The sequence below is a fragment of the Taeniopygia guttata genome, chromosome 1A (assembly GCF_048771995.1).
Source record: "Taeniopygia guttata chromosome 1A, bTaeGut7.mat, whole genome shotgun sequence".
Lineage (NCBI taxonomy): Eukaryota > Metazoa > Chordata > Aves > Passeriformes > Estrildidae > Taeniopygia > Taeniopygia guttata.
The window spans coordinates 66,667,821-66,681,422 of record NC_133025.1 but is presented as its reverse complement, the minus strand read 5'-3'; the positions used below and the strand labels follow the sequence as shown (position 1 = coordinate 66,681,422).

Genomic DNA, 13,602 nt, shown 5'->3' with positions numbered 1-13,602 from the left:
TTTTTTTAATATATAGTCCTCCTTCAAATATGTTTTGTTCTAAATAGCTATGTGAATATTAAAGTAACAACTTCTCATTCCTAATACGTTGCCTAAAACAAATAAGTAAACAAAATAAGCCTTGCAAAGATCCTCCCCTCCCCACTGAGTCTCCCTCAGCATTATACAAAGAATTATAAACCATGTTAGAAACATCATTAAATATGTGCCATAACAGACAAAATAGTAAAACCAGACCCAAGTCACATTGCTGAAGGATGTTGGAAAGTGTTACAGGTTGCAGCCTTGAAAACAATTTTTTTCAAGTCCAACTTTGCACCTGGTTTTTTTTTTTTTTAATCAAAATACCCCCATTTTTTATTAGATGGCCTTTAGTTAATTTTCTGTTAAAAGTGTACATACTGTTCTGCTTCAGCTTGTTTTATTGAACTTAGAAGCTCAAGATTCAAGCAGCAGGTGCCATTATACTGCTGAGCACCTAGCTTTACAATTTCTTCTGCTTTTATCTTGGTAGAATCAAAGAGTCATTGCTGCAAATTTGGTACTGCCTCCTCTGTTTCACTTCAGGGTTTTATTTCTATATTATTGGCAAAAGGTGTTGGGTGGGAAAGTGGGAAGAGAGCAGTCTGGTTTTGTGCTGAGCTCTTGAAGCAGTGACACTGTTGGCCTGTGACATCTCCTGCTGTGCATGAAGGGTCTGATGTCAAAGGAATTTCCCCAGGGTGAGTCGACAGGACAACCCTTGTCCTTTAGTCATCTTTTTTTTTTTTTTTTTTTTTTTTTTTTTTTTTTTTTGTGTGTGTGCCTAGACTGCCAAATCAGAGATCTTTCCCAAGAGCCTAATGGCCATATCAGTTCAGAGGGCAGGGATTCACTGCTTTTTGTGGGGCAGATTGTCGGAATCTGTGCTATTGGTGATTCCGAGATTGTAGAAAGTCTCTGTCTTTCTGCCCCGTTGCCAAAGAAGAAGCCATAATTCGTCTGTGCTGTTTTCAAGGTTGTTTATTCTGTTTATCTCTAACATGTTCTGCTGCCCTGCCGCAGCTCTGTCCTGCAGGGCAGCGTGTGGGGCTCTGCCCTCAGTGGGATGTTACAAACATTATATACCAGAAACTACCTGTGCTATATTTACAATAATGTGCCAATATCTGTCACCTACGTTGAACAGTGTGTCCCCAGCCTAAACCAACAGAAAAATGCCAACACTACAGGGAAACATGGAGGGCATGAAGAAGGAGAAAAAGGACAAGACACACCCAATTTATTCCATCTTGTCCCTTTTAAACCCCTATTCTGGAATCCTAAAATTTTACTTTTACACCCATGCCACACTTAATTATTACTTATATCAAACACTCAGAGCTTTTAATTCATCCTGTAAGATTGAAAACTCTTTTCCATGGACAGAGATCACAGACAGTGTCTCTGGGGGCTCTGTACAGGGGGGTTCCTGACCCCCTGCCAGGGTCCCAGACTTCCAGGGCAGCCAGAGGGAAGCCCTGGATTCCCACAGCAGGTGCTCACCCTCAGGGAACTGGATCAAAGCCCACCAGCTCTTGTGAGCAATGTTCACTTGATTGTGGTGCTGTTTAAAGACATTTCTGCCCCTTAGGCAGAGATGACCCTTCTTGCACCCCTGGTAACTGAAAGGTCTCCAGGAACATTTCCAGTTTGCTTCAGGCGAAGGCAGAAAATATTCATGGGATGGCAATGGCCAACGTGAAGGTACTGATACACAAGTAAGGGTGACGCCACATCTGCACATCATACCTAGCAGACATACACAGAAGAGCACATCTGTTCCTTTCCTTGTTAAAGCAGAACCACAGCAAATCAGCCAAATTTTAACCAGTCTAGGCAACTTTTGTGTATGTGGAATTCCCTGTGTACAAAATCATAGAATCATTGAGGTTGGAAAAGACCTCTGAGATCACTGAGCCCAAACTTTAATGATTACTGTCACAACTGCAAAACATGGAAAGGTAGAAATTATTTTTATGTATCGAAAAGAAGTCCTTAAAAGATTATATTTTGGCTATCAAATATTAAAAGAGACACTGTATGCTTTCTACCCTTTTCTCTTAGAAGAGAGAAAATGTTCTGTTAAGAGTCAGTTTTAACAAATCAGGTTGCATCAAAATTTCAATCTCTTTCAAAGGAAAATGTTTTTACCATCTATATTATCCAGCCTTCTTTTTCTGCATTATCACTGCTGCCACACCGTGTTTTCCTCTTTCATCATTTTTATGAAGAGAGCTCCATCACAAAATCTATACCAGGCTACAGCCACCCTGGTTTAAGCCAGAATTAGTTAAGAATGTGGCTTATGCCGAGTTCTCAAACATTTTCTCATCAGAAATGTCTGTTTCACTGACTTGGAGCCTTTCTTGGGAAGGTGTTAATTCTTTTACCAAATTTCACATAATAAAATCCTAAAAATACCCAGCCCATGTTTTTAATTTCAAAATTGCTTTTATTTAAAAAATATTTTTGATTGTGTTATGGCAGAAAACAGAAGAGCTGATTTGAGAATAAATTATCTGATATAATTCCTTTTTGTATGGGAAATTTAAAGCTTTTGTATTGTTTCTCAGAACAAATGAAGTTTTCAAGTGACTGTTAAAAGTTCACATGGCTTAGAAATTTCCTATTTCAGGTAAGAAAGAGCAGCAAGAAATCTGTAATTTGTTTCATATTTTGGAGAATTACGGTACGTGCTATTTCAAATTTAAAGAGGTATTTGAAGATCAGGTTTTTGGGGGCGTTTTTCCCCTGTGTGACACTGTAACAGTTAATCCAATTAAGTCATCTGTGGTATGTTTCTTGTCACAATAAAGCAAATTAATTTTCTTTTCCTGTTCCATTTTGAGAGAAAATCAGATTTCCTAATATTTTATATCAGTGAGAGCTCAGGAGAGTTGCAGTGGTCTGGTAGCTCTTAATGATGCCTATTTGTTTTTTTTCTCTAGTTTTCCAGATCAAGATATTCGCAGGGCAGCAGTCCAACAAATGGAAAATGTGTCAAATGATGAATTGCTAGAATACCTCCCACAGCTGGTTCAGGTAAGGAGGAAATTGATAGTTAAGGAAGCCTTCAGTCCAGATCAATAACTTCATTAAATATTTTTGATGCTTTCAGGTTAGTTAAGACATTGTAAGGGGAGCAAATAAGTCTTGTCAACTGATGCCGTGAGTGGATTAAAAACAGGCCTGAGGGAGAGACTGGTTCCAGCTTAGGATGATGGAATTGTTTTAGCATTCTGATTGGGCTCTTATAGATAGCATATGAAGGTATTTTTAAGTAACAAAGAAAAGTAAAAAGTGCATCTGAACAAGAGAAATTCTGCTCAGGTGACAGGGCTTCATTGCAGTCTATGAAGTTTTTAATCACTGGGTTTTTAAAACCATATATACTAAGAAAAACACTGTCAACAAGGACTTAAGTGGACATTTGGGTTTGCAATTGCCTCTTTAGAGATGTACACAGCATTTCACTAGAAATTAATGTTTTGCAAGTTATGGCATCACTGCTTTCAAAGCACCTGGTGATTGAACAGGTCCTGTGTTGGGGCTGAGCAGGAACTTTTGGAAGCTTTATCCCCTCACTTGGTACCACTGCGCATATGGATGACCCACTATCCACACTGCAGAGTTTCTCAGGGGTTCTTTCTGTGTTTGTGATATCTGCTTATCTAGATAGATATCTCTCTATGCACTTATAAATATATTCATGTAATCCACTACTGTGAGGCAGCAGAACCTTCACAGCTTTCCAGCATGCACAAACTGCAGTGACCTTTCACCTTCCTCAGCTTCTGTTCTAAAATAAGTTTATTTTCCAAAACAGATAATCAGACCAAAAAAAAAAATAAATATAGCAGTGATAGTTTTAAGTGCGGGGAGACAAGCTGCATATTTATATTCATGTTAACACAAAATCAGGGTGGTGTCTGTCTGTCTTACAGGTGGTGGTAGCAAACTCTCCATTGTCTGATTGCTTTGATCTAACTAAGCACTGGGTGTTTTCTGTTGTAAAGGAAAGACACCAAAGCCAGCACAAAATTGATTTTTATTATAATTTTTTCTATTAAGGTGCTCAAGTTTGAGTGGACTCTTGAAAGCCCTCTGGTGAAACTCCTGCTGAATCGTTCTCTTCAGAGCATCCAAGTAGCCCATCAGCTTTACTGGTAAGACCATTTGCCATTACAGTAATTTTCTGTCATATTGGAACTTATCCATTGGTGATAAACCCTCTTTTGGTTTAAAATCAACAGAAAAGCTAAGTTTTGCTTCTTCCCTTTCAGCACTGGGTATGGGTGACTTGTATAAAAGACCTGCTTATCTCTGCCTTCATCCTGGCCCTGGGCAGGAGGAAGAGGGGGAAGTTCTGCCATTTGGTTTTTCAGCTTTTTTTTTTTTTTTTTTTTTGTTTGAGCCAAAAGTAGCCTTCTCCAAAATTTACAATCATTGGTTCACTTTCAAAGGAGGCTAGCTGCTTTTGTGATTTCCCTGACCTCTCCTGAAGTTGTCAGAATTGTCATGTGTGTCAAAATATGTCTTACCCATTTTTTATATCAGGTTTGTGATGGTAGAGTTTCCAACAGTTCCTTTTCATGATTGTGAAGGTGTACCAGGGCTTTCAGAAATTGCCACTCACCACCTACCTCCAACATAAGGGGTCCTCTTATTGTATTATTGAATTACTCTCTTTGCTGTCTGTTACCTCAAGGCTCTCTGAGAAAGAGTGTGGCTTTTTGATGTCTCAACATCTGCCCTGTGATCTGAAAATCAAATTCTGGTGTGGTGGTTTTTTTTTCCCTCCCCCCATCTTTAGTAATGATGGATGAACTGAGATTTCATTTTCACATCCCTTAAACCAAAGCTTTCCTCCCTGCAAAGGAAAGAAAACAATTTGAAATGTAGTCATTTGGCTGATGAAGTGCGGGGTTGGGAAGAGATAAATAATACTTTCAAACCTGCATGGTCTCTGGAAGTGTTAAAGTGGGGATAAAACAGAATTATTAATGTGTTTGTTTTACTGAAACAGGTAGGATAATGTGCTTAATGAGCATATCTTTCAAATAAAGAGGAACCACATTTAGCGAGCCATTTTTCGACAGTGCCTGAAATACGCCTGAGAAAATTTCTACTAATATTAAACTTAGTCATACTGTATATAAAATATCTACTCTGGAGTTTTAAACATGCTCTCAGAGCTGGTATTTTTCCTGTGAAATTAGAAATTATATCTAGGGTTCCGTGGACAGGGGAACATCATTAATTTGCCTGTGTTTTCTTTAAGTCGTCTCTTTTCAGAGAAAAATTACTCTCTTCAGTCTTCTTCCTCTTTACTTCCCAGTGCAAATCCCTATTTTTCCCCAAATTTTGCCCAAACTGTCTAATATTATAACCTTAGGTAATATAGAGCAGTTTTTCCATCCTGAATATATATGTTTATCTGGCACAATGCAATGTAAAGTGGCATAAAAAAATTATTTTATGCACAGCTTAATGTATAAGGTAACTACATCCACATCAAGTAGGTTATTTCTTAAGGCTCCCTGTATTCTCTGCCTTTCAGCTGAGTTCATGCTGGGTACCTCTTTTATTTAAGTGTTTAGTTCATATGTTTCAAGCTAAACTGGGAACATAAATGGAGCAAACATCTCTTAAAATTTGGTGCTCGTATTCATCATCTACACTTAGGGGTTTTTTGGTTACTCTGCTCCACTCTGTTCTTCAGGAGTAAACTCTTTTCTACCTAGCATTCCAGTTTATGTAATTACTCATATTTCTGCCTCCTGTGTTTTAAAAGACAGTCTCCCAACCCATAAATTCTACTTACAAAGTTTACCAGTAATTTTGTGGCTTTTATTAATAAAGTCTTAAAAAATTAATAAAGTATTTCCTTCACAAATTGATTTTCAGTCGTTATAAAAGTAATGGAAAGCAGAGGTTTTCTTCCACTTGTTTCTAAAGAGGCTTTTAAAAGAAGTTCAATGATTTAATAATGTGGGGAGTACATGTGTACATGTACACTCAGATAACTCCTTTTAAGAAACATGATTAGGTTACATTTTATTCTCAAGTGTCATGTTCTGTTTCATTACCAAATTAGCTATGAAGAAGCAAGGGCTGGTAAAAACAAAAACAAAAACAAAAAAAAAAACTTTAATTACAAGTTTTTTGGTTTTTTTTTTATTTTAATTGTAATGAGTGACATTACAAAAGAAATACTGTTAAATAATACAACAGTGTGCACACTGTATTTGCCCAAAATAAAACTTGGAAAAGAAGGCTAATGCAATATAGAAAACTGCTGAAGTTGTTTCAGAGCCACAGGGGAAAATTCAACTGATTTAACTTCCATGTGTTAGAATATCATTGAAAATTTAGAAATTACTAGAAAAGTTGATGACTGTGGACACTGTAACTTATTTTAATGACAAATAGTATTTATAACAAAATGTCAATCATTTCAAATTGACTCAAGTTCCCTGCAGATCAGAGATAAGCAGCTACCTAACAATGGTGTACCATTTCATCACTTTTTTTAATATTAATGTTGGATAGAAAATTTTTCATTTCTTTTCATCAAGCAGTAGTAAGTTCGTGTGAAGATTTTATTTAAAAATTCTGGGGTAGTAACTGGCAAAAGTGGACAGAAGAGAGAATTTTCATTCTTGGGACACATCTGTTGTCAGTCAGGATAGTTTCAGTCTGTTCTTTGCTTGTATCTGTTGCAGACTTGTTCCATTAATTCTGCTCTTGAGAATGAGAAAGATCTTACATCCTGTTTGGGTGTTTAGGTTTTCTGTTATCATTTGTGTCCTTTCCATTCTCCAAATTCTTGAGGAATCTGGGCCATTGCATCCATCAGTGTTTTCCCTCCTCATTGTACTTTTGAATGCCTTCCCAAGGAGGCTAAAATTTGCCCATGCATACTGTGCCAGCACAGGGATCATCATGTACCACTTAATCCCATTTTAGTCTTATTTCAGGACTTCCCAATGTCCATCAGACATGGAGAATGATCCCACTCCCTTCCAGATGTTCTCTCTGATGCTGGTCCCACCAGAGCTCTTGGCTGGCAAGAAGGCTGGAGCAAGTTTCCCCATTCCCTGGAGCCATGGTGACAAGTTATTAAACTGGTTTTAACAAAGCACAAAAAGAAACCTGCTGAGCCCTTTTGGGCCCTTCTGCTTGCTGAAAGCCAGTGCTTTTCTCCTTGCTGCTTGATGTTTCACACACAGGTGGGTTTTTGTCAGCTTTTTGTGCTGGAGATTTAATCCACCTGGCGTCCTGCCAGTTGGTTTCTCTCTTGCTGGAGTGTTTTTGGCTTTTAGTTGCTGTCACAGGTGGCAGCTGCAGCGTGGAGTCAGAACAGCTGGCTGGGGCAGCAGGTGGCCAGGAGAATGTTTCACAGATGGTTGCCTTGCACAGGAAGATGGAATAACTGGGGGGAAATGTCCTCCAGGATCTGGAGCAGCACCACCCTCATGGAAGAGTGGGAGTGTTTGTAAATTCCTGAGAATCTGGTTTGCTCAGCTCAAGGAAAGGAAAAAGTCAGGTGGAAACCTTGCTGAAGACAAAAGGTCCTTTTGTAGCTTGTCTTCTAAGTCACTTAAACTTTAGAGAACTTTCCCAGTTTTTGGCATTTCTGAACTGCAGGTTGACTGACAGGAGAAAAGGGAGTCATCTTCTATCTTTTCCAAGTCCTCATCTTGTAGAAAAGTAAGAATGTGAGATTAAAAAGGAACTTGGTGGAATCCAGCACACTGGAAACAGTGTGAATCAGACTACTGATTTTATGGCTAGAACATATTTTTTTTCCCTATATATACAGAAAAAGTACTATAAGAATCTAAAATGAGCATAGCAATGTATAAAAGTTTAAAAAGACCCAGTTACACTATCTGCTCTTGGGAGGTTTGTACCTCAATGCCTTTTTCTCCAAAATCATTACCACTGTTTCATTCAGAACTCCAGCACTGGAACAATTGCCTTGTATTTTCTGAAAGGAAATATATTTTTAACCATCAAAACTGGTTTGTGTTAACCATAATTTACTTAAAGTGCTCAGAAGAAGGAACAAATCAAGCTCATTTGTCCAACACTCTTAATTATCTGAACATTAAACAGATGACCATCCTCCAGATCTTTTTCTTCCTGCATTATCTTATCCTTCTCTGACAGTCATAAGTTATTGAGTCTGCTAATTATGAAATTAACTTCCCAAATTGTTGTGCAGAGCAGGCTGAAAACCCCAGCCCATTAAAATGACATGAATGTAAACACAGAAGATGCCTGTTCTTGTTTTTGCATTAATTTAGTCCATTTTACTGAACAGAATTACAAAAAAAAAAAAACAAACCAAAAACAAAACAAAAAAAAACCCAACAAAAACAAAAAACCACCACCAAAAAACCATTTAATCATATGTGTAACTTGAACCTGTACAGGAATACCCAGTCCAAGGATATTTTTGATTCAGCTAAGTAGCTAAGTGGTGATTGTGAATGTCATTGGAATTCAGAGTACTTGGTGTGATTGTTATGTTTCGGACTGCAGAGAACCTCAGCCATAGATCACACCTTGGCATTCTAGTTCTGAAATCAGAATTCTTGTTTATGGAATGCCAATTATTTGGAGACTTTTCTTTTTTTTTTCTTTACTTACTTAAGGGTCTAGTAAATAACACCATTAGAGCATAATTTGTGTCAGATAATGATTCAGCCAACTTCTGTGCTGAGTGCTTCATTATTGGCTGTGTGGGCCTTGGGTTATTGCCTTGTACAACAGACAGATAATTATTTTGTTTCCTAATTTACAGACTTTCCATTTTCTTGGACTCTGGTTTTAGAAAAAGATGATGGCAAATGGAATGAAGAGATTGTTGTGAACAAGTAACAACTGTTGGGTTTGACCTTTAGTAGTTACAGACTTAGTGAGAAAATGGTATATTTAAATCAACAAAACCATATCTTACATTTAATTAAACACATTTTAGATCTTAAGGAAAAAAACTTAGTACTTTAGGGTCACTTTTGCTGTCTTTAAAGACAAATGAGTGAACTGGCTTTGACCTCAACTGGAATTGATGAAAGGAATTGCTAGCTAGAGGATTAGAGGACTGTGGGGCAAGACCACAATTTAAACTTTCAAAATTCTAACAAAAAGGAAAATGAAAATAAATTCCAAAGAATTAAAAAATCAAATTGAAAACATAACTGGGAAAGGTTAACAAAGAATCTAAGTACGGCATTTTAACTTTTAAAATATAAAGAGGGAGTTAATTTTTCCACACTGTTAAAAATTGCAGATTTTAAAAAAGAAATCTGTTTAAAGATTAATAAAGCATCAAATTATGCCTTGTTGTAATTTAGTGAATATGAGAAAATCTGGTGAGTCATTGACAAAGGGCATATTTAACATAGTTGTGTCTGGTTTTAATTATTTTAATGGTTAGTGGAGTGAATGTGCTCCTGAATGTCCAGAAATCGAGGAATGCTTGGTGTTTTTCCAAATCCTGTGCAAGCACAAAAGGGAAGAGGTGAGGTACCCTGGTGATCCATGTGAGCATGGAGTGAAGCATCATTAATTTTATTGGTGCAGGCAAATATTCAGCAGCACTGAATAAGTTACTGAACACAGAGATAACTCTGTGTGTGTCCCATCTTTGGAACAAAGGAAATTCCATGTCAAAAGTCATATTCAAGGAGGATTAGCATGGTCAAGTGAAGCATAAAAAGTCTGTAAATTCTCGTTATTAGAGCATGCTACTGTAATGAAAAAACACACCATTGTGCATGTGCACAAGTGAACATACTTAGAACTGCACAGATACACTGGGAAAGGGGACAGAGCTCTGAAAAGCTTTAATTCTTTTAGCTGCTTCATGATTTATAAGGTAGCACTAAGGAAAAAGTTATTCAGTGCATTGTTTTTCCAAACATGGCTTGTCTGATTTATTTTGCATTTGGCTCCTTTTGCAGTTAAAAATTCTGGAGCTGACAAATCTATGCCAGAAAACTCCCCACAAACTTCAAGTTCTATCTGTCCTAACCCCTCCAGTGATGTAGCTGAGCATGAAAGATGGGTTTGCCTCTTGGATCTGCCCTGTAGGAAGGATTGCAGAGCCTGGCGATGCTCTCGTGTCTCTGCTGCTGGGATGTGATGGGCTGCAGGGACTCCCCTGGGTGAGCAGAGAGGGACTCAGAGCAGGGTTCTGTGCAGGTTTTTTGCCTTTCTTTTCATTTATTATTTGCATTCCAGCAGCATATGAAGACCTCAGGCAGGATGAGAGATTGTTCCTGTTGGTTCTGCCTGCCTGGTCTCTCACCCAGTAGATCTGGACTGTCTCCTGCTTTTTCAGGAAGGGCTCATATAAGCTTTAGGAGTGTTACTTCAGAGTCAAAGATGATGCTAAGCAGGTCAGAGAAGGTGTCATTCAGTGCTCCCATACTGACTGTGGGAATTAATATCAGTAGTCAAATGCTTTATTAGCAGAAAGTTCTTGTACTGACAAAAGTTTTATAGAGAAATTCTTGGATACAGGTGTGTTACCACCATGCAACATAAAACCCAAGACTCTGCAGTGCACAAGACACTAAAAATCAAATATCCACATCAATGCTTAGCTTCTGCTTTTGCCTAAGACCTGTCTGGTTACTTTTGTGCCTCTTTTCCTTATCTTCCCATTAAAAACTGTTTTATTGTTGCTTCTTTCAAAAACAAAACAGGGAGCCAAAATCTTTCCTGATGGGTGCCTCATGTCATCTTTGCTTGTCCCAGAGGGACATTTGGGGGTGTAAACCAGAGTAGTAATAAGTCAGGAAAAAATTTTTGAGAAAACATTCATCTAGCTCTGTTGCTTCACATGGGTAATTTTCGGTCATGAATTTGAAGGATGTGGAATTATTTTGATTTTTTTGCTATATATTGTGGGAAGCTACTAGAAAAAGATGCCTGAATCTAATCCTAGAAGTAGTTTCTCTGCACAGAAATTTTCTTTAGGCCGATACCAAGTGGCCAACCTCAATGATGTGGGATGTCCAAATCATAAATAACAGTAGCTGCAATTTAGGGATGATGCAAATTTACCAATTTGCAGATTCAAATAATTTTGGAGAGACAAAGCCTCAGTTGGAAAGTGAGCAGCATGGGGAGAATCTCCTGTGACTCTGAGCTGAGCAGCTGGTGCTGTGTGTCACTGGTGAAATGCTGCCTCTGCAGCCCAGGTGCTCTTGATTCTCAGTGCTCAGGTGAAATACTGGGAGAAGATGCCTCAACAAAAATTTTTCAGCTGTAGCATCTAAAAAAAATTTAATTTAGTTGCATTTCATGATTTCACTTTCAGGCTTTACGCTTTGGGAATATTTGGAAAAAAACAATTACATTTCTTTCCTCTGTTTGGAACTTTTGTTTTGCTGGAAATGGCAATTACTGTACTCAAAATGTCTGCAGATGTTTCAAAATTGCATCACATTATGTAAAACATTTTAGAAGTCTGCTCTTTTATAGGTCTTTTATTCTATCCAGCTTAGCAAGTTTTGTGTTTTAACTACAGCTGTTTGAACCAATTTCTGACAAAATTTGTCTTGAGCTACTTCAGAGCATTGTTTTCAATCCATTTTTCTTGGAACACAAAGTTTTTGCCTCATGATTTGAATGAATGCAGTTCAGGCCCTGATTTCCTTGGACTCATATGTTTAGAGTACTCATTTGTAGTTAGATTGTTGATCACAGCTTGGTCTGACAGGCTGGAGCTTTGTAAATCATTCCTATTTCTGAACACTGGCAGTGAGAACTTCAAGGAAAAATATGAATAAACAGAGAGACTTTAAGTGGTTACAGGACATCCAATGTAATGAGTTATTGGTAGTCTTAATGTTGCTGTCAGTTGTGTGTTTTCTGTGGTTAATATTTCTAGGTTTAGTCATCACTCTCCACCAGCATGAAAACTGAATCTTGGACCTTTGCCTAAATAATTGAAACATTAGAAGAAATAGAGTCATGAATTAGACATTGTTGAATATGTAACATCAGGGCATGATTTAGCAGAAAATTACTTAGTAATTTCTCTTCAGATTTTGTTAATTTTTCTTAGAAAATGCAAACCCAAATATAATTATTAATACATTTTAAAATAATAATAGTATTTATTTAAATTAATAAATAAACTAGAATAAAAGGTAATATTTCTTGGCTGGAGAGGGTAAGGATTGATAAAAGGTCCTGTCAGGATAACAGTGCATAATTACTATAGCTCAGTATTTTTAGGTGTTTAGAGATGATAACTAGTTCAGGATTAAACTCATAAAGGCTTTGCTGTTTGAAAATATGTCCCTGAATATTAATTGCTTTCAGAATGCTCACCCATACTTAATGGTATATTAGTCTGTAATCAGAATTATGTCATTTGGATGGTGACCAAATTAAAAACCATTTGAGAGAGGACAGAAAGAGCTGTTAGATTAGTTGTCTCTGCCTTTTTTGCTTGAACAACGTTGCTGCAATGTTGTAATAACCTCCTTTTAAACAAGAGAATTATTCAAAGGACCCTTGTCTCACATTGTCTCCTTCAGTGCTTTCTTGGCAAAGAGCCCACCTGGTTGCAAATGAGGATGTTGGACCCTTGAATTAAACAACAGAAAGTGAGCAGTAAATCTGTAAGAATTAAGATTCCATCCAAATCTAAAGACTGTAAAATTCTTCCCAATGGGTCATACAAGCCATAGGCATCTCTGTCAAAAGACAGAAAACTGAATTGTCCTTTAGCATTCTCTCAAATGCACAGGATACAGTTTAGTAAAGTTCAGCACATTATTTTTCATTTCAGAAAGAAAATCAGGCTACAAGAACTGAATTTTTCTCTCCAAAAGGCCTTTATTCCTGTTTAAAAGCATTCAGAGATATGTTATCACAATATTGCGGCAATGGTGGGTGGCTGACAGAGTAATGTAAAGCTGACAGGAATTTTTTGCTGAATTTTTTTTTTAAAAGCTTTTTTTAAACATGGAGCTTACGTGGAAACATTCAGATGGCGAGTCAAAAAGTATTCTTAATTCTTCTGCTTGTCACTGGAGATGGCAAAGCAGGATGTTGTGGCTGAGGTAACCCAGTGAGTGCCACATTGATCTGTTTCTTGAACAATTTATCTTTTGTTATAAACCATCCCATCCGTTTTGAAGCGAGTGACAAGCATGCTTCCAACTCAGAGGAGGGGCAATGCATGTTTGAAGACAAGCCCTAACACAAAGTTTGTTATTTCAGGTACATCTCCTTCTCTGGTGTTCATTTTGGTTGTTCTTATTTCTTAGCTTGAAACCACACCATCTTTTAGGCATAGCAATTTTTGAAATACCATTTCTGTCTCACCTCTGCAGTGTGTTGCCTGGCTGCTGCTCACTTCTGGCTGTTACTCGAGGGAAAACCTTACGTTAAGGAAAAAATTTTAAAAAGGAGTTTAAAAAAAAAGTGTTATGAAGTGGAGTGTGGGTTTTAAGTGGCATAAACTGCTGCCAGCATACATATGGGAAATTATTTGTTTGTAAATTTGATCAAAGCCTCAGTGCTGGAGTAGCTATTGTTTTTCATTTG

At 37.5% G+C, this 13,602-nt stretch overlaps 1 protein-coding gene across 3 annotated transcripts in view; it reads left to right on the top strand.

Annotated features, from left to right (window-relative positions):
• The window catches only part of PIK3C2G (phosphatidylinositol-4-phosphate 3-kinase catalytic subunit type 2 gamma), a 213,307-nt gene that overhangs the window by 99,689 nt on the left and 100,016 nt on the right, over positions 1–13,602 (top strand). For all 3 annotated transcript variants that reach the window (XM_072923803.1, XM_072923804.1, XM_072923805.1), the window contains 2 exons: positions 2,970–3,063; positions 4,093–4,187. In XM_072923803.1, the coding sequence (XP_072779904.1) occupies positions 2,970–3,063; positions 4,093–4,187 (189 nt within the window). The remainder of the gene's footprint in view (positions 1–2,969; positions 3,064–4,092; positions 4,188–13,602) is intronic.